The sequence below is a fragment of the Cnephaeus nilssonii genome (genome assembly GCF_951640355.1).
Source record: "Cnephaeus nilssonii genome assembly, chromosome: 4".
NCBI lineage: Eukaryota > Metazoa > Chordata > Mammalia > Chiroptera > Vespertilionidae > Cnephaeus > Cnephaeus nilssonii.
In genome coordinates, this window is record NC_137075.1 from 65,852,790 (window position 1) to 65,873,738 (window position 20,949).

Consider the following 20,949-nt stretch of genomic DNA (forward strand, 5'->3'; position numbering starts at 1 on the left):
GCTTCCTTTTCTTCCTCTCTTGCTACCTCATAGCCACTTCTAAAACAAGCTTCTCCCATTTTATTCTGCAGCATAGGTTAGCTTTCCAGCTCTAATGCTACGTGCTGCTGCTCAGGCCTGCTGCTGCTTAAGCCAAGACTTGGGGCAAGCCCTCCTTAACTATGGACAAGCTTTCTGGTCCTTCGGTAGCCTCTGCTCTGAGGTGGTGGTTAGCACAGACATTCTCTACCCTGCACCTTCTTTCAGAAGACAGAAGCAAGCACTGTCAGTTTTGGTTTTAATTAAATTTTGTTTTCTCTGGTTCATATTACTTCTGTTAAGTAGATTTTGACCCTACCCAGCCAACTGCTGTTAATTTGAGGGCCTGATCAGTAGTTTTCCATGCACTAGATAAAGGAGGTGAGTTGCCTATGTGAGCACTTGTATGGATTTCTAGCCCTGATCCTGAGATCAGGACTCCCTGACCATTGCTCAAGAGTGATCTAGGGAGTGGGATTTCCCCTAGAGATGAGGTTTGTTCACCCGGGTGTACTTTGGGCAAGGGGAAGGGCCGAACGTCTTGTTTTTGTATTTAAGGGAGGAAAGGTCCTGGGGAATTAAGATTCCTCAATACAGACTAGAATTGGATAGGTTTTGAGTGCTGCGATTCTTCTGACTGTATCTTCCTGCCCTAAGCTGTGCTTCTGGGCACTTACTGGGTATTGATCTTTTTGTCCTGGGGACTTGATTTTTCTCATGGTTTTGGATTATGAGGTCTAAGATTATGGTCACATTGGGTCCTCTACCTCCTCCATCTTCATCTTTGATTCACAGAGCAGAATGGGCCATAATTACATAAGGTCTTTCTAAGACACCATTGCACTCGGACCAGCCATACATAAGGTCTTTCTAAAAGGTCGGGTTCTCAAGAACAGGGAATGGGTGGGGTCAGGTACATCTTATTCCTAAGGCCACAGTCAACCTGCTTGTTCTTTCAGGAGTAGCCAGCCATGCTCATTCTGTGGCTACCACCAGACCCAAGGCTCCCTTTGTTTTTCTGATGGTGACACATATTTATTGTATTTTCTATCTAGGTTTTCCTTGGTGCTTTCTTCCTTTCAACACTCCCTGCCCTTCCTCTCTATCCTTCCCTCCCTCAGTAGTGCCCTGTTTTTTTATGGCCACCAGAATTTTTATTGCTTTTTTTTTTTTTTTTAAATATATTTTATTGATTTTTACAGGGAGGAAGGGAGAGGGATAGAAAGCTAGAAACGTCAATGAGAGAGAAACATCGACCAGCCGCCTCCCGCACACCCCCTACTGGGGATGTGCCCGCAACCAAGGTACATGCCCTTGACCGGAATCGAACCTGGGACCTTCCAGTCCGCAGGCCGACGCTCTATCCACTGAGCCAAACCGGTTTCGGCTTTTATTGCTTTTACAAGTGCTTTTACCTGGGCAGTGTCCTGTCTCTTCCCTTGCTACCCCAATCAAAATATGTCAGCCTTGGATGTTCCTCTAAAGGGAGTTCTTCTTTGAGTAGATTTAATTTGCTATCCTTATAGGAACTTTGACCTTTTAGTAGAACACAGTCCTTTACCTCAAAGGCATAAGTCAATAATGGATAAATACCTGGTTTTAGGAATGAGCTGGTGGTGGATTTGAAGAACATGAACTCTTCAGAAAGGTATAGAGAAAATATCAAGTTTTGGAGTTCCAGCCCTCACCTTGGGTAAATTACTTAATTGCTTCTGGCCTCCATTTCCATATTTATAAAATGGGAACAACATACCTATTTTTTTAAAAAAGATTTTAAATTAATTTTTAGAGCAGGAGAAAAGATGGAGGGACAATGGGAAGGGGTAAAAGGTAAAGAAAGAGATAAAGGGAGAAAGAGAAAGAAACGTTGATGTGAGAGTGACATATCAATCGACTGCCTCCTGCACGCCCCCCACCTGGGATAGAGCCCACAATCCGGACATGTGCCCTGACCAGGAATCAAACCGACAACCTTTCAGTGCACAGGACAGCAAACAGCCATACTGGCCAAGGTACAACATACCTATTTTTTGTAGTCGAATAGCTATTTTTTAATGTGAGGTTTAAATGAGTTAAGTTCACCTTGTAACTATATCTCAATTTCATTATCAGACTGTTATGTCCCTCCTTGCCCCTGTTAGGTCTGATCAAATAATTGAATGGACACCTCCTCCCCTGGGAATTGACCTTTAGACCACTTCACAACTGACATTCCCTTTTGCTTAGACCACATTTCACTTGCTAAGACCACATTCCATTTGCTAAGTCCATTATCTTTCCCTTCAGGACTCGCCCAGAGAATTCTCCGCCCAGAAAAAGCCCACCTAGAGAGTCCTTCAAAATCTCTGATTCCCTGTCTCTGGATGCTGGTGCCATTTTGGGGCTCAGCCTATCTGGTTTTCCAGACGACCTAATAAATTCATAATTCTTTACCCCTTTTGGCCTCCTGTGTTCCTCCAGTGACCATAATAGTTCCTAGCAAGTAAATGTGACTTTCCATTTTGTCCTCTGTCTTCTGATCTTTTCCCCCCCTCTCCCTCCAAACTGCATTACTTTTCCTTTTTGTATTTCTAGGAAGACTGATCCTTTAGGAATTAATTCATAGGTGGCTAATGTGAAACAAATTATGACCACTGGGCAAAAGGAACCATAGGCTGTTGGTTCTTTCAAGTAACAATATGACACCCCCTCTCTGATTCAGGTTGTTGTTCAATATTTAAGAGAAGTCTATGTGAGTGGGTAGTCCTGTCATTCCAGAGGTTCCTTTGTGTGTGTATGTGTGTGTGTATGTGTGTGTTTTTCAGTGTGTCTGCGGAAACGTGCTGTGGAAAGGTAATTTATTTGATTTCAGAAGCCTGTTTGATTCCAAGGGGTAAGTTGATTTTTATTTTTAAGGCTATTTTTATTCTTATTTGTCTCTTTTTAATTAAACTGATTTTCTTGACTTTTAATTTGTTTATTGTTTGGAAGCCACTTGATCTAAAGTGAAATTAAAGATAACCATCTCTCTTAAATTCTCATTTTTTCCTTTACTTTTGTTTTATTCCTCCAACACTTATTCTTTGCTTATAATATTCTTAATCCCAGTTGTATACCATTGTCTACAGTAGGCGTCCTCAAACTATGGCCCGCGGGCCACATGCGGTTGTTTTTGCCGTTTTGTTTTTTTACTTCAAAATAAGATATGTGCAGTGTGCATAGGAATTTGTTCATAGTTTTTTTTAAACTATAGTCCGGCCCTCCAACGGTCTGAGGGACAGTGAACTGGCCCCCTGTTTAAAAAGTTTGAGGACCCCTGGTCTACAGAGCAGACCTTACTAGAATGCCCTTTTTCCTTTTTGTATTGAAAATTTTTAAAATTTTAAATTAAACGTATTGGGGTAACTGGTTAATAACATTATATAATTTTCAGCTGTACAAGATTATAATTCAACATCTATCTAAATTTTATGTATTGTTCTACACTAATTCAGGTTTAATTTCCATACAAAACTTACTCTGATTACTCTAGCATATCCTGAATTACAGAGCCATCTGTGTCCTAGGCACTTGTGAGAATTAGTGGACCTCTGGGACAATCTTTGTTCCATAGTCTTTTTGGGTGGTGGTGGTGAAACCAATTAAAGGCAATAAAAGTAGTATTTAACAAAATTGTACATTTTTTGAATACTTATTTATTGAACGAAAATGAAAATGTAGGAATTTCATCAGTAAAATGGGGCTAATGGTGGTACTCACATCATGTGAGTTGCTGGTTTGATTCCTGGTCAGGGAACATGTCTGGGTCGTGGTTTTAGGAGATTAAAGGAGCTCATCCACATTTAACAGAATACCTGGCACAGAGCAGGTATTTTATTAACATTTGATTTAACTGTCAAATGTTATTCTTAACTAATAATTAGGTGACAGTAGAATAACTACTAAATATTTGTTTAGCACTTTAAATGATTCTTTTTTTTATATTATACTCTCATTTAATCTCTATGTCCACTTTTTATTGATCATCACATCATTGTCTTAACCTGTATTCCTTTCTCTTCACTGAGGGCCTTCTAGTGTCAAAATGCATGCATTCTCAGAGAAGATCTGGGAAGATGAAACAATCGATTTAGTCTCAAAGAAAAAGGTAATGAGGATGAGATAATGGTCAGTGGGGTTTACGTATGGTCAAGAAGTAATGACCAGGGTCTCCAACCATACAACATGGGAAGCTGACTATTGGATTTGCAGAAATGTATGGTACTTAGCTGCAGAGTTCTAGCTTTGAAATATTACAGGAGGAATCTGATATTAGGACTAGAGAATTTTAGCACTGAAGAGGACTATAAAGACCACTTAGTTTAACTCCTCAATTTTACCTATGAGAAAAATTGAGGGGAAGTGACTTCTACAAGTTAACAGAGCAAGTAAGTAATTATCAAAGTTAATCCAGGTCTTCTGACTCCCAACGCCTTCACACCTATTTCCCAAGTACAGAGTACCTGGCAGCCACGTGCATGTTTTTCTACTTTCTAGTAGTTTCATGCACCATTGTGAAACACCAGCTCGGTGCTGACCCAGAAGCAGCTGATTTCCTGCATATGTCTCTGGCCCTGGAAGTGGGTCTGGGGGCTGCTTTCAAGAACAATGGCTGTGAGCCTTTTCTCACCTACACATCTGTCAGCAGGCAGAGAAGAGTAGGCGGCCAACATGTGAGCAACCAGCATCAAGGAAAAAGAAAAAAATATGTTTGCTAAATTCAGTGAAGTACATTATGAACCATGCAAGAGAATGGCTGCACTGAAGCATGGCTTCCTACAGCTGCTTAAGAATCTAAGACCAAAGGTGGGCTCAACACCAACAAGCAGAGGCCTACAAAGCTCTACTATTGTTGGAAGAGGTATAGGAAACTTTCTCCTGCCTAAGAATTGCCACAGATTCAAGGCAGAGTTTGGCTGCCGTGGAGAGAAGGGAAGTCCATGCTCATGGAGCCTGCTTAAGACTGAGTCTAGATCAGGACAAGAGAGACCCTACTACCCTCTATTCCTACCACAAGCCTAGCACCAAATAAAAGTAATTTCAGTTTACTCCTGGAGGAGGGGCAAGAGCAAGGAGAAAGACCCCACTCTGACAAGGCATTAAAGAATAGTTTAAAGCTGAGGAAAAAGTAGGAACACTGAGAAAAAAACCTGTGCAGCTAAGGCTTCACTTTGGGACAGGATAATACTCATTGTTGGAGAAATTTGCAGCCTGTGGTATGTCAACATTAACCAGAAAACTCAAACCCAACTCAACTCCTGACTAATACATACTAATAGCATGACAGAAGATTGTGCCCATTACCAAGCATAAAGATTATTTACTTCAGTCTCTGTTCTAATAATGTCAAGCATTCAGTCAAAAATTGCAAGGCACAAAAAACAAGCGGAAGGAAAAAAGCCAGCCTATTATCAAGAGATAAGGCAATCAACAGAGCAGAGCCAGACCCAGGAATTACTCAGATGTTGGAATTACCAGATAGGGGTTTAAAATAACCATGATTAATATGTTAAAGGTGGATAACATTCATGAACAAATGAGGAATTTTAGAAGAGATGCAAACTAAAAATAGATTCAAGTGGAAATTCTAGAAATTTAAAAAACACACACAAAACCACACATAACATCAAAGGTCAACAGGTTCATCATCAGTCTGAAGAGAACTGAGAAAAGAATCAGTGACCCAAAATGTAGGCCAACAGAAATTATCCAAACTGAAATACATAAAGGGTGGGGGGAATTAAAAGATATCAGAACATCACGTCTAAAATCTATCTCCATCCATCCCTCCATCCATTTATCCATCCATCCATACTGAGAGAGATTGAGATTGAAAGAGATACTAACTGGGACTTTTAAAAGAATTGATTTATGTGATTGTGGGAGCCTGGGTAAGTCCAAAATCTCCAGGGTAGGCTGGCAGTCTGGAGAGGGAAGGAAGAGTTGTAGTTTGAGTCCATAGGTAGTCTGCTGGCAGAATTCCTTCTTGAAAGAGGTCAGTCTTTGTTCTATTAAGGCCTTCGACTGATTGGATGAGGTGTACTCACACTATGGAGGGTATTCTGTTTTAGTCTACCAATTTGAATGTTAATCTCCCCCCCCCCCCCATTAAAACATACTTCCATCCAGAATAATGTTTGATCAGATATCTCAGCACTGTGGCTCAGCCAAATTGACACACAAAATAACCATCATATGCCCCTTCTAGTCACACCCTTCCCCATGAAGGGTGATCCCTTTCCTACTTTATAGTTATGTAGATTAGTTTTGCCTTTCTCTGAATTTTATATAGATGGAACAACCTAATATGTGCTCTTTTGCATTGGGCTTCTTTTACAGAGCCTGTATACGTAATCCTGGAATTTTATTACCCAGTTAGTTGACCAGCCATTCCCAGAGTGTCCTGCAGAATTGAGGTGTGGGAAGGTATAGAGGCCCTTCTTCATGTTGTCTGGGCCTGGCCCTCATTGGCACATCTGCAGTCTCTAATGTGGATGGACTAGCCTAGGGTAGAGTCTGGAAGTTGGTTAGTTGTGCTTTTGGCCTTCTCTGTCTTCTTCCTTCAGGACCATTCTTTCCTTTCTGACTACTCTGTAACCACCCCCTCCCCCACCTCCCTGCATTCCTTGCTGTCTATGGGTTGACTATGCCAGTTCTCTTTTTCCCCTCACATTTCCCTCACTACCTCTCCTCGTCCCCATGTACATTTAAAAAATATACGTACTTTTATTGATTTCAGAGAGGATGGGAGAGGGAGAAAGAGATAGAAACATCATTGATGAGAGAGAATTATTGATGGGCTGCCTCCTGCACACCCCCCTACTGGGGATGGAGCCTGCAACCTGGGCATGTGCCCTTGACCGGAATAGAATCCGGGACCCTTCAGTCCGCAGGTCGACGCTCTATCCACTGAGTCAACCCAACTAGGGTCCCCAAGTACATTTTTAATGGGTGTGGAAATAGGACCAGAAAGGGAGGTAACTTGCCCAAGATCTCTCAAATGGGGAGTGGTATAAGGTGTGGATCATGAGGTTGCAGCCTTAGTCTCTGAGTGCTATTACCTCTTAGCTTGGGTCTTTCTGCTTTTACTTTCCTCTTTCTGCCCCAAGAGCATTCCTACTTGTCAAATGCCACAGGGGAGAAAGAACTTTACAACTCCCTGGGCTCTCTGGTGAGGATAACCACCCACACTGGGACCCTTTCTTTCCTTCCAGCACAGTGATTGGTTGTCATCTTCTGGTCTTCCCTCTATGCTCTCTCCTGGCAGAGACAGGGCCTGCCAGGCTAGAGCAAGGCTCAGGCTGGTGACAGCTGGCTTGTGTTTGGCATGCAGTTATGGCCCATTCCTGTTTAGAGTTTGGCAGTTTGAGGACCCCATTCCTTTGTCTGACACCACCCCTCTCCCCCTTCAGTCATTTCTTTAGTTCAGCTTTCCATTTCAGTGACTGTCAGGGTTGGAGGTGGCAGTGTGGGCCTTGAAAGGAGTCTGTTCTAGGAGTTGGAAGACCTATCACCATTAAGCTGTATGACCTTGTCCTCGCTGGACCTCCGTTTTCTTTCCTGTAAAATGTGTTGAATCAGGTTGTCTTTAAGGTCCCTGCCGATGCAACTGCTTTTTGATTTAAACCACTGAGCCACAAATAAAGGATTCCAGTTGTGGTAGAGTAATTAGGCTTAGCAGATGGGCAAGATGAGAGGGAAGGAGATACTCTTGCCCATAGGATTATCTTTTCCCCTCCCACTTCCTTGTGCTTCCCGGGTGTTTTCAGAACACAAATGACAACCCTTGTTTTTTTGCATGTTCCTTCTTTTATTCTGTGTTCCCATTTCAAACCTATAATCTCCTTGTATCTCGATGAACTTGTGTGAGACAGCCATGGTGCAGAATTCACGTTAGTGTGTGGTTTTCTCTCTGCTGTGGTGAACTTGATGGGGCCAGAGCTCATCACAGCTGGTCCCTGGAAAGGGTTGTATGTGTGTGTGTGTCAGGGCTCCAGTTTCCTTTCTCAATCCCTAGTTCTGATTTTGCTGTTTTTCACTTAAAACCAAAAATTATGAAGGAGGCAGGTTCTTGCCCTTTGAGTTTTGGAGATTTGTGGTGTAGTTGAGGGGATAGGGGCCCCTCTCTTTCTGTGTCCTTTGCTTGAGACATTTCACCCTGGAACGGTAGAAATAAGCCGTGTTGAACATCATCAACTCCCTGTGCCAGAGGAAGCAATACTGAATACTGTTGAATTATTGAGTGATTTCTTTATAATAAGTACTGAAAGCCATTTTGATTTCAGAATTTTCTTTTCACCTTCAGAAAACATGTCTTTCACTCTATGAAACAGTTTTTAAAGACTTTAAGAGGGTTTTAAGAATTATTAAAGGAAAGCAATATTTCTGGATCCTGTTATTGCTGCCTTGGTTCCTGCTCCTTATCCTCCAACCTACCCTCACCTATCCTAACATTGGTGTAGAAATGTGTTAAAACTCCAGTGTTTCTTCCCATTAGTTTTCTATTTTGATCCTCTGCTGCTAATGTAAGCATAGAGTTGTTACTCTATTTTACAGAAGAGAAAATGGAGATGCGGCAAGGTTAAATGACTTGTGCATGGTCATCCAGCCAATTGATGACCACCTGTGGGATAATGATCCAGGATTCCAGATTACTAATGACTTGTTTATCTGGTACACTATCCCACCCCTGGTCATTAGGAGGGTCTTATCACCACAGCTTACAATATAGTCTTTGCGTGTCTCTCCCATGCTTCACCTTCTGAAAGCACAAAGCAGGATTCAGTTCCTTATTGGAAGGATTATTAGACAGTTCAGCATAGGAGGTAGAAGAGGAAGGAAGGTGGCACAATGCCCAGATTTAGTTTTCTTTTCCTGACGGTGGGAGAATTACTTATTTCTACAGAGAACTGAGAAAATGAACAGTCAGCATTCTCCCCCTCCCACTTTTTTTTTAAAAACCAAGTGGGTGGTGTCCCACAGTGGGACAAAGGTGTAATGACCACTGTAATGAGAAGGTATCTTAAGACTGACAAAACAAGCAGGCAACTCCATAGAATGTAACAGAATTTATGATAGGGTAATTTACTTACAGGAAGATTGGGTCAGAATGCAGATTATCCTCCCCTAACAGACCCCAGTTACAATACTTTTTTTTGGCAGTTTTATAACTTCATTGGACAATCGGCAGTTAGTTCTCATCCACATTAACTGTCTGTAGATTTTTGAAAGTAGTGACAGGCACGTAGGTGACCAATGTATAGAGCTTGTTTGGTGAATCTTCATCCTCATTACATTTTCTGGACAAACGTACCCAGATACGATACAGGACATTCCTTTTACCTTTGGCCCAGACAGCTCTGTTCAGTGCACATGTCTGGAGTCCCCATCTCTTCATGGAAAATTTCCGGGTCTCCTTGAGTGCCCAGAGGGCACACTTCTTGAAACCCACACCGTGGATGCACTTGTGGATGTTGATGGTGTGCTCCCTGGTCACCACCTCATTTTGGTGGAGCGGCCCTTCTTCTTCTAGCCACCATTCTTTGCAGGAGCCATCGTGCCCGGCAAGTTGGAAAGAAAGAGCCTACAATAGTTTTTTGATAGTATAACTAGTGATTGACAGGACAAAGGGACAAAGAATGCAGTAATACCAGGGGCCATCCCTCCTGGTGGTCTTATGATAGATGATTGTTTATAATTGACTAGAAGCCTGATGCATGAAAATTCGTGCAAGAGTAGGCCTTCCTTCCCCTGGCTGGTTTCCCTTGGGCCACCTGCAGGTACCTGGGACCTGGGCTGGCTTCCCTCTGGCCCCGGCTTCATCAGGAAGGACGTCCGGAATGACGTCCGGAAGACATCTGGTCTAATTAGCATTATATTACCCTTTTATTATTATAGAAGACTAGAGACCCGGTGCATGAAATTCATGCACGGGGGAGGGGGGTTGTATGTGTCCCTCAGTCCAACCTGCACCCTCTCCAATCTGGGACCCCTCGAGGGATGTCCGACTGCCGTTTAGGCCTGATCCCACTGGATCTCACAGTCCAGGACTGTTGGCCCCCAACCGCTCACCTGCCTGCCTGCCTGATCAGCCCCTAACTACTTCTGCCTGCCAGCCTGATCACCCCCTAACCACTCCCCTCCCAGCCTGATCGACGCCTAACTGCTCCCCTGCTGGCCTGATTGCCCTAAATTGCCCTCCCCTGCTGACCTGGTCACCCCTAACTGCCCTCCCCTGCTGGCCTGGTTGCCCCTAACTGCCCTCCCCTGCAGGCCTGGTTCCCCCCCCAAGAGCCCTCCTCTGCAGGTCTGGTCACCCCTAACTGCCATCCCCTGCTGTTCTGGTGCCCCCCCAACTGCCCTCCCCTGCAGGCCTGGGTCCCTCCCAGCTGCCCTCCCCTCTGGCCTGATCGCCCCCAACTGCCCTCCCCTGCTGGCCTGGTCACCCCTAACTGCCCTCCCCTGCTGGCCTGGTCCCCCCCAACTGTCCTCCCCTGTAGGCCTGAGTCCCTCCCAACTGCCTTCCTCTGCAGGCCTGGTCCCTCCCAACTGCCCTCCCCTGCTGGCCATCTTGTGGCAGCCATCTTGTGTCCACATGGAGGTGGCCATCTTTGACCACATGGGGGCAGCCATCTGGGTGTTTGAGTGACAGTCAATTTGCATACTACCCTTTTATTAGGTAGGATACTATCATCAGTTTTGTTATTTATCCCAGGTGTCATGCTGTAACTGGACAAACAGTGAGTCTGTGCTGCCTGTCACTACTCGACCCAATTAAGCAGAGAGAGGGTTGAATCATATCTGAGCATTTATTCCAATATTGCCAGCAGCATGGGAGAGCAGCAGGTTATCCACAAAAATCTGCTCTGCAGCCCACCATAAGTTATATAGGCTTAAGTACAAAGGAAAGTAGGCAAAAGGGCAGTTTACAGATATGCAAAAGGCTAGAGGTCTTCAAAGGGCTTAGTGATATGCAAGGGCTAGGGTTACAAGGGGAAATAGCCAAAGGGAGTGCCAGATGAGCAATTAACAGGTAAGCAGGCTGGAGATTTGCAAAGGCCTGCAGGTATGCAAAAAGGGCTGGGGATCTTCAAAGGGCTGGCAATTCTGGTTTCTGTAATAAATCTTTGCTAATCTTTTTTTGATAATAGGCAGCCCCAAATGGGGAGGAAGGAAAGGTCAGGTCCAGCCAGGGTGGAATGTGCCTTCTTTAATCAGAATAAAACAATCATGGTTAACAGCATGATTAATATTTCTTACAATACTAGCTGGTTCCCCAACATTCTATTTCTGCCCCATTTCAATGCCACTCTGGCTCTAACGAAAATATTTATGGCTACATCTTAAGGAATACAGATAATCATCAATCTTTGATTTGCTTTACTAAGGACAGTGAGGTTGGTCAAAGGTCACATGAAACAAAAAAATGAAATTGAATCCAGGACACAGAGATGGAATTAGTTTTGTTCACAACTACGTCTATACAGGTGGAAATTCTTGTGGCCAGTGTTACTTACAAGGCAATGTTCAGATTGATGTGCAGGGGAAACAGGATTGCATTTGGGGCAATGGGTTCTTCTTGTAGGGAAACCATTTTCATGTCTAATTGAGCCTGGTGTGAAATGCCTACACTAGGAACTTACCTATGTTTGCAAGTTGCCTCCCTTGAAAAAGTATATTGAATATTTTGAAGAGGTTATACAACATCATGGTTAAGGTTAGAGATTCTTTCTGCCCAGGTTTGAATCCTGGCTCTGCCCCATACTCTCTTTGTGACTTTGGACAAGTTACTTCACCTGCCTGTGCTTGAGTGTGCTATCTGTTGTAATTTTAGGGTTGTGGATTAAATGCATGAATACATATAAAACAGAAGAATACACAGTCCTCCTTCCCTCTCCCCCAATATCCATTCAGTGGATGTGTATTTGATGATACCTTTTGGAGTTGCATTTCTTTTGGATGAGCCCTCCCGGCAACTGTAACAGCAACTAAGTTTTAGCTATGGGGTCAGCATTTGACACGTGTTTCTAAATGTTGTCATCAATGGGCTCCTTTGTGGAGAGACCTGAAAGAAAGGAAACCAGAGGGTGTGCACAGTGCAGTCCAGTCACACTGTCCCAAATCCTTCCTGAGGGTCTGGGGGCAGCTGAGACTTGGTTGAGCCTTTTAGTAGGATGAGAATATTGACCAGCTGTCCTTGCCTGCTTGAGCTTCATAATAAAAGACTACAGACCGGGTGGCTTAAACAACAAATTTGTTTCCTTACAGTTCTGGAGGCTTGAATTCTGAGATAAGAGTGCCAATGTGTGCAAGAGTGTAAGGCCACCAATTCTGTCTGATTATGACTCCACTTACTAGTATATAACCTTATTTAAGCTTAATTACCTCTTAAAGTCCCATCTCTAAACATAGTTATATTCAGGGGTTAGGGTTTCAACATAGGAATTGGGGGAGGGGCACAATTCAGTCATCAGCTTTCCTCTCCCCAGAGTTTCCCAGTGAGGAAAATTGGTCAATTGTGTCCTCTTTGGCTCCATGTGCTGTGTTATTTGTAAGGCAGTGTTGGATCTTCCCATACACTGGGGAGGCATCAGGTCTCCATCTTCCTGCCTTCTTGAGGATTAGAATAGAGTGTGAATAAAGAAAGGAAATGATGCTTGCTTCTATCCTCCAAGCTTAGAAATGGTGTGTCTCTGAGTGTGAGTGTGTGTGTGTGTGGGCGGGGGTGGGGTGGGGGTGGGCACACAAACATTCTGGTGTGTGATGATGGCCTGTCTTGTCACCTGTGATGTTTGTTTAGCCTAGGACTGAAATAAAATGAAACAGTGGAAGCTCTCTTTACCACCCTTCTCACTACCCTCTTATTGAACTCCCAGGAGTAATGAACATTTTTCAGTTCTCTCTGTAAAACAGTGATGCCCACAGCATGCTGATTGCACAGCTAGCAGGCTGCTCTCTGCCTTGCCCACTCACTGCAGCACCCACTGGTTGAATTATGTGCTTACCAAGAGCCAGTTTGTTCCCAAAGCCATTTGTACAGTTTTAGCTGGTATTTATAATTAAGTAATATATTTAAATATTGGAAAAACTGATGATATGTGGCTGCAAAGGAGATGGTTTTCTTTCTTTTTTCCCCTCCTGTGAACACTAGTTAAAAGCTATGGAAAGACTCAAGTTTAAGTCACTAAAAAACATTACTACTCTCCAATTAGATGAGCATTAAGATTGGGGAAATCATAAAACTGTTAGAATTTTATTCTGATATTACTCTATGTCTGCCTTTTTATTTCATTTTAAAGAACCAGGAATTGGAAATGATAGACATTGTTCTGCTTCATGTGAGAAAGATGATGTCAGACTCTTACTCAAAGAGAGGGCCTTGCCCTATGTTAAAAGATGTGTGAATGAATGTATATTTATATATGTTACGCAAAAATAACAAATTTTAGGTATATCTTTTTATGATTTCTTGCTTTATTTTGATTAACCTGGTTTCTGACTTGATCCCATTGGAAAAGAGAATGTCTACTGTTCTGGTTAAGTTTAGAGCCTCTTTTGATGATTTGGTTTGATTTCAGTTTAGTGGTTTTAGGAAATAGATTTTACTTTGTACATGGTGTCAATTTAATACAACCAACACTAGTAGGGCTTTTGAAATTGGGCTTATGAAGCAAATTAAGATGGCTCATTCTGGAGTCACCTTCAGTTTAGTAGTTTCCTTGGTTCCTCTTGCAGACTCACAGCATATTGAGAGAGACCTAATTCCCTTGTTTTACAAATGAGGAAACCGAGGCCTTGTCAGTGGTAAATTGTGTAGGGTGGCAGAGTGAAGAGGGCAGAGGCACAGTGATGGAACCTTCCCCCCAGCCTCTTCCATTGGGTGGACTTCTCTGGTGACAGTATTGACCTGTGCGCTTCCCTTTGTGACAGGACCAACCTGGAGGCTTTGCAGAAGAAGCTGGAGGAGCTGGAGCTCGATGAGCAGCAGCGGAAGCGCCTTGAGGCCTTTCTTACCCAGAAGCAGAAGGTGGGGGAACTGAAGGATGATGACTTCGAGAAGATCAGTGAGCTGGGTGCTGGCAATGGTGGTGTGGTGTTCAAGGTCTCCCACCAGCCGTCCGGCCTGGTTATGGCCAGAAAGGTGAGGCTGCCTTTTAAAAAAAAAGATGACTGAATCAAGTTTGCTAGGTAAACATGTAATTGATTTATCTCCTAGAAGACCTGAGGACCTGGGACCTGGGGGCCTGAGGCAAGGGTAGAAGGAAGACTGACTTTTCACTCAGTACCTTTTGTGCTATTTGAATTTCAGACTCATGTTATCTATCAGATTATAGGTAAACACATTAATGATGTGTTAGTGTATCCCATCCCCAGACTGGAAAATAATAACAAGGGATCCTTGGGTTTGCTATTTATCAAGTGCAGGAGAAGCTGCTTTTATTTACCCAGCCCCAGTGATATACAAAGCACTCACTTTAAGTTGTTTCCCCTTTCTTCAGCTCTACCAGTGGTTCCCCTCATTTCCCTTCAGTGTAACATCTCTGCTCCCCACCATATGGCATGCAGTCTTCCCTTCCTGTCTACCCTGGGTCCTTCTCTTTCTGAACACAGCCCCTTGCTCCAGTGCAGTTGGCCCCTTCATGTTTTTAGCACGTGGTCCTTCCTGTCCATATATGTTTGCTTGTGCTGTTCATCATTTCAAAGAGTCTGCATCTTCAAGGTCCACCTCTTGTCTAGCTTGCACTAGCTGCTGCAGCTCACTGATAACCACCGCTTCCATGTCCTCTGACACTCCTTGTCTGTGGCTCTTTTTAGAAGTTCAGCCTTATTCTGAAACCATTTCATGTTTCTGCCTGAGGTCAGACTGCATCAGTTTAAATTCTGACCTCAGAAATATATATCCCCCTAATTTGTCCCTGGCTGAAATGGGACAAATTAGGGGGATATATATAAGGTGGCACCTGAGGACTTGACTAAATCTCAACCACATTAGGCTCCTGGGGTCAAAGAGAAATCTCTTGGGCAGCTTAGGTCAGCATACCCAGTTCCTTATTTCTTTCTACTTCTATAACCCTTGAGAATCAACCAAGTTCTCAAGGCCACTTTCATTTCATCTCTCAGCTTCACAGGTCGTTTTGGGGGAAACCTGTCCTTCAACTTTGTTCTTGGGAGGGTGAGTCCTTCTTTCTCAGTTTTGGCTCCTAGGAGCAGAGGCACAGCTGGCCCTCCCCTGGTTACAGGTCCTCAAGTGCTAACATCTGCCTTGATATGTTGGCACTCAGTGCTTTGGTTGGGAGGAAACTTGTTTGTTAAAACTTGCCTGTTTCCTCTTATCCTACCTTCAAGAGCTTAAGCATTTAAGAAAGTTGCATCCATCCATCTATCCATTTGTATATTTTTAAACCCTCTCTTCCTCCCACCTTTCTTTCCCTAGCTAATTCACCTGGAGATCAAACCTGCGATCCGGAACCAGATAATAAGGGAGCTGCAGGTTCTACATGAGTGTAACTCCCCATACATTGTGGGCTTCTATGGTGCATTCTACAGTGATGGAGAGATCAGCATCTGCATGGAACATATGGTATGTGACCACCCGTTGGCCTCTGAAGCCTGGGAGTTGGGTAGCTTTGGTCTAATATTTAGTCTGAGAGATTCTGGGGTTATGAAGGTGAGTGAAACAGTCCCTGCTCTCAGAGAGGTTATAATCTGCTTTAAGGGCAGCCTGAAGGGGTATTTGGACATGTAGAGAGGCTATCCCACCTGGATACACAACAGAGCATGTGACCTCTCGTTTATGGGCTAATTATATGTTTGTGAACTGCCATTTTTTCTTACCACTAGCAGCCTGGACCTTTTTTCTCTTCCCACTGACTAACAAAAACAATAATAGTGTTAGCAACACTAATAATGATAAACTAATTTTTATTGGGTATGCTGTATCAAGCACTACCCTAAGCAAATTAATATTTTATTACATTTTCACAACAATCTTATTGTGTGCATGTTACAAATGAGGAAACAAGCTCAGAGAAATGGAATAATTTACGCAAGGTCATGCAGCTAGTCAGTGTTACTGGTAGAATTTAAACTGATGCAGTCTGACCTCAGTGCCTGTGCTTGAGGAATCTACTGGATAGTGATTGGAGCTCTGTTTCCTTCTTGCTGCCTGGAACTTCAAAGAGAGAGAGGCTGGCTTCGTGGTTGCTATTTTCTTCTGTCCCCATTAGGCAGCACGGCACAGGAGACTTCAACACAAAATCCAAATAGACAGTTTGTGTTGTTTGCCACTGTGTCTCTAAAGCCCAGAGTAGTCCTGGCACACAGCAGGTGCTCAATAATTATTTGTTTACTGGTTGTCACCGCCTCATCATGACCTTGGGCAAATTTCTTTATCTTTTTGATTCTCAGTGTTTTCATCTGTAAAATGGCCACTATTACCCCATGCTAACATTCTGTGTTTCTATGGTTTTTGGCTCTTACAGCCTGTCACGGATTTACATTAGTTAATTAACATGGGTTCAGCCTCACAAACCATTATTTATAGTGCCAGTTTTGAGCAAGGTGCCACATGAGCTGAGAGGTAGAGACATTGAGAGTAGCATCTCTGCCCCTAGAGCTGCCCCACACTGATACTCCTCACTGATGCTCATGTGAGGAGTATCATTGTGGACATGAGGGCTTTTGAGCACCAGGTATGTGTCATTTCATGCCTGCTGTCTTCTGATCCATTAGAAATTCTTTCCTCCAAATCTTTCACCGAGAATTCTCCCTTTATTAGGGAAAACAGGAGGCTATTTGTGGAGTGAGCATGGTTGAACTTCATGGTGCTTGCTTTAGAGGTTAGGATTAGGTTCAAATATTTATAGGCAGTGGCCTATTCATTTATTCAGACCTTGCTGGAACTTCTTGTAATAGCTTTACATGGTCTCTCGCCATGTAGAGGACAGTCTGTTCAATTTACCTTAAATTGACCTGCTTTGAGGCTTTCTTATTCTGGAATCCTTCATTTCTAAAGCCCTTGGCCAGGGTCTGCCTTTCCTAGAGATAAGCTGTGTGTGCACTGCCCCATCTGAATTCTGATACCCCAGGGGTAAATGAGAGCTCCCTGATCAAAACAGGAATGCTCTTGTCTTTGGGGACGTAGATTTCTGCTCTGCTGGTAGCCGGGCAACCAGAGGACTGGGGACTCAGGGTTGATGGTTCTCATGCAATAGCAAAGCTTTTGAGCCCCCCCCCCCAATAAATCATTTATCTCTTCTATAGAAAAGCTTCACAAAAACACCATTGACTTGGTTAATAATCAGCTTCTAAAAATAAGCACAGTTTCAGCAGCTTTAGTCAGTGAAGGCAAGTCCTTGGCAACAGTGAAGCAGAATTAAAAGGTTGTGAGGTGAGTTGCAGGCAATTCTGGGTAATCCTGACTGTGGTTCATGCTTCTTAAATCTTGCTAATTCCATTGTTCACACTATAACTCTGCTTATAGCTCAGACGGAGGTGAAAGGAAATATTTCCTTTTTATTAGAAATATTTACTACAACTCCCAGGGAAAGTGTAAACCAAGACAGTTAGCTACCCTCTATGCTAGGTTGTAGAACCTGAGCACCACAGGGTTAGCTTTTCTACTTTTTTTTTTAAAATATTTTTATTGATTTCAGAAAGGAAGGGAGAGGAAGAGAGAGATAGAAACATCAATGATGAGAGAGAATCATTGATTGGCTGCCTCCTGCAGGTCCCCTACTGGGGATTGAATCCACAACCCAGGCATGTACCCTTGACCGGAATTGAACCTAGGACCTTTCAGTCCACAAGCCGATGCTCTATCCACTGAGCCAAAATGGCCAGGGCTAGCTTTTCTACTTTATTCAAATCAGATTTTGACAGAGTTGTCTTGTGACTTTGTTTTAAGTCTTCCCTGAGAATTCAAACAGAGGATCTGAAACCACATTCAGTTGGAAGCAAAATAGAAATGTCTGGGAAACTTTCTGCATTGGAATTCCTCTTCCCATCAGTAAAGGAAATCGAGAGGTGCCAGCTGACTTGGGAGTGGTTACTTGGGCTATTTGTGTTGTCTTAATTTGGACACCAGGAGCCTGTGGCATTATGAAGGCAGCCAGGCTCACAGGATGATTCCCACCTCGCCCTGAGGAGGGCTCTTCCAAGGGCTCTTGGAAAATAAGCGTGTTTACAGGGGAGTTCTGTTTGGTCCTAGATTCATAATTCCATTCTTGTATCTGTGTGGAGATTATGGCATGTTTGATGTTTTAGGTTGAATTTCACAATCTTCTACCATGCTCTTTGGTGGACTGACCTGATCCACCATTAGGTAGTTGTGCTAGGAAGTTTATTATGACTAGAAGTGAAATATATTCAGGGTGGTTAGTGTGCTTTTGAGAATCCACACCTGTACTATTTTCTTTCTTTTTTATCCTCACCCAAGGAGTGAGGATATTTTTTCCATTGATTTTTAGAGAGAGTGGAAGCGAGTGGGGGAAAGGGATGCAGTTGTTTCCATCTTAAAATACCCTGGTGGGATTCCCATCCTTTTGCTTCCATAAAATCAACTCTTGGTTCCTTGGTGGGGCTCTGTGATCTGGCCACAGCCGGCCATTTCCAGCCTGATCCATCACTGTATTTCTTCATGTATCCACAGTGAAATGAACCACTTGTCATTCCATGCAATTTAATGCTTCTGTGCTTTTGATCTTAATGAAATACACTGTTCTTTTCTCCCCTTGCTCCTCTCATGTTCCAAAAAATCATATTCATTTTTTGAGTAATATTTCAGCTCAAATGCCATTTTTAAGTCAGAATTACTTTTCTCTTCTTCTGCACATCTACAACACTTTTCTATACATTTATTTTTTTATATTTTATTAAGAGATGTATATTTTCCATGTTAGTTTGTAAATTTATTGAGAGCAGAAACTAGGTCCTTTTCATATCTCTGTCTGCCATAGAACCTGACATAGCCCATAACACTTGGTAGGATTTGTGGAATGAATGTATTGATTTCTGACATTTTAAACATTTTTATTAATTATGATTTGTTAGGATAATACCAAATGCAAGTTGTGACTTATATGATAGTGATAAAATGGCTAACATTGATTGAGCACTTACTGTGTGCTAGACATTTTTCTTCATGCTTTCTATGATTAGCTTCTTTAATACTTATAATAGCCCTATGATTATTATAATAGCCTTATAATTATGATCACCCCCAATTAATAAGTTGTTTAACTTGGTGGTCAAAGTCCCCTAGATAGTAAGCAGCAGAGTTGGGATTCAGATTTAGACAATTTGCCTTTAGAGGCTGCACTACTAATCATTACACTATAGTGTCAGTACAATGCAAATCAGGTTGTTTTTTTTGACTACTGAATTAGTAATTTAATGATTATTCACAGGATTTGAGTAACTATTTATTTGATAACCCTCCCAATGTTTTGCATTCATATAATATTTGATATCTGGAACAAACCAAAGGGTATCCTTCTAGGAGGATTTGCCATGTATGTGATTCACTTTCCTCATGAAGTTTAACACTTGAATGAATAGTTAGAAACATTATCACTAATTGGGTTGGTATTCTTTTTCTTAGGATGGGGGTTCCTTGGATCAAGTCCTGAAGAAAGCTGGAAGAATTCCTGAACAAATTTTAGGGAAAGTTAGCATTGCTGTGAGTATATTGTGAACTTTTTCTTCCAAGTCCCCTCATTGATAAGTTAATGACTTGGTAGGAAATAGAAAAGGGAGGAAGCTAGGAAGTCAACAAGGTAAAGTTTGTAAGAAAATGGGGTTTACTCATTAGAATATTTCCTATGCAATTCTCTCTCAAATTAAAATTAGAAAAGTGACTCTCTCTATGATAAAACCTATATCTTGAAAAATACGATAAGGTATCCGAAAGAATTATCATTTGTAGCATCAGAAAGCCTCTTTTTCATTGCCGATTTAGAAAGAAGTGAATTTAAATAAAGTGATTTTAAAAAATAAATATATTTTTTATTGATTTTAAAGAGGAAGGTAGAGGGAGAGAGAGACAGAAACATCAATGATGAGAGAGAAACATTGACTGCCTCCTGCATGTCCCCCACTGGGGATTGAGCCCACAACCTGGGTGTGTGCCCTGACCAGAATCGAACTGTGACCTTCTGGTTCATAGGTGGATGCTTAACCACTGAGCAACACTGGCTGGGCCAAGTAAAGTTATTTTTAATGTTTAAACTTGCAATAATAAATTTTACTTAAAAATAATACTCTATATACCATGTAAAAAGATGATTTCTTGATAAGGCAGGTTGAAAAAAAACGAAAGAATAAAAAATAAGAGGAGGCAAATTTGTGATGTTAGATAAAATATTTTCTAGGTCATTTTAAAATAGAGCTATTGAATATTTTCTAAACACCACCATTTCCTATCTTTTCACATTCTCTTTCCTCTAGGTAATAAAAGGCCTGACATATCTGAGGGAGAAACACAAGATTATGCATAGAGGTAAGAACTTACTTGCTAGTTGTTATTTTAAAAATTTTATCTGAAATCTAAAAGTTGTTGCATCCTCTTTTGTGTTTTGGTGTAATAAAGGCCATTTAATAATATTTTTAATTTTTATTACAAGTCTTTGGCTATTTAGCTTGATGGCTGGAACAGCAAGTTCCACCCTCTTCTTGGTCTGTTGTACACCTGTTACCTGAAGCTGTAACGGGCATAAAGGGCAGCAAGCTCATCACAGAGATTCTGCTAGAATTTAGTTACCAGCCCCCAGTGTCATTGACTGCTTGCTGGACTAGATTGTGTATAGGCCCAAAGCCATGACTAGATCTGAGTTTGACTGCAATGAGATTGTGGTTTTAATTACATTACAAAACACCTAGGTTCTAAAGACACTGATGACTATATGTTATTGAGGA

The 20,949-nt window shown here is 42.3% G+C and overlaps 1 protein-coding gene and 1 pseudogene across 2 annotated transcripts in view; one reads left to right on the forward strand and one right to left on the reverse strand.

Annotated features, from left to right (window-relative positions):
• MAP2K1 (mitogen-activated protein kinase kinase 1) overlaps window positions 1-20,949 on the forward strand; it is a 72,727-nt gene that overhangs the window by 25,644 nt on the left and 26,134 nt on the right. Inside the window, exons 2-5 of the mRNA XM_079768448.1 lie at window positions 13,966-14,176; window positions 15,470-15,616; window positions 19,637-19,714; window positions 20,482-20,533. Coding sequence (XP_079624574.1) covers window positions 13,966-14,176; window positions 15,470-15,616; window positions 19,637-19,714; window positions 20,482-20,533 — 488 coding nt within the window. The remainder of the gene's footprint in view (window positions 1-13,965; window positions 14,177-15,469; window positions 15,617-19,636; window positions 19,715-20,481; window positions 20,534-20,949) is intronic.
• Window positions 4,039-9,594, reverse strand: LOC307098046 (large ribosomal subunit protein eL31-like; annotated as a pseudogene). The gene has a single exon. The product of its transcript is annotated as a large ribosomal subunit protein eL31-like (transcript).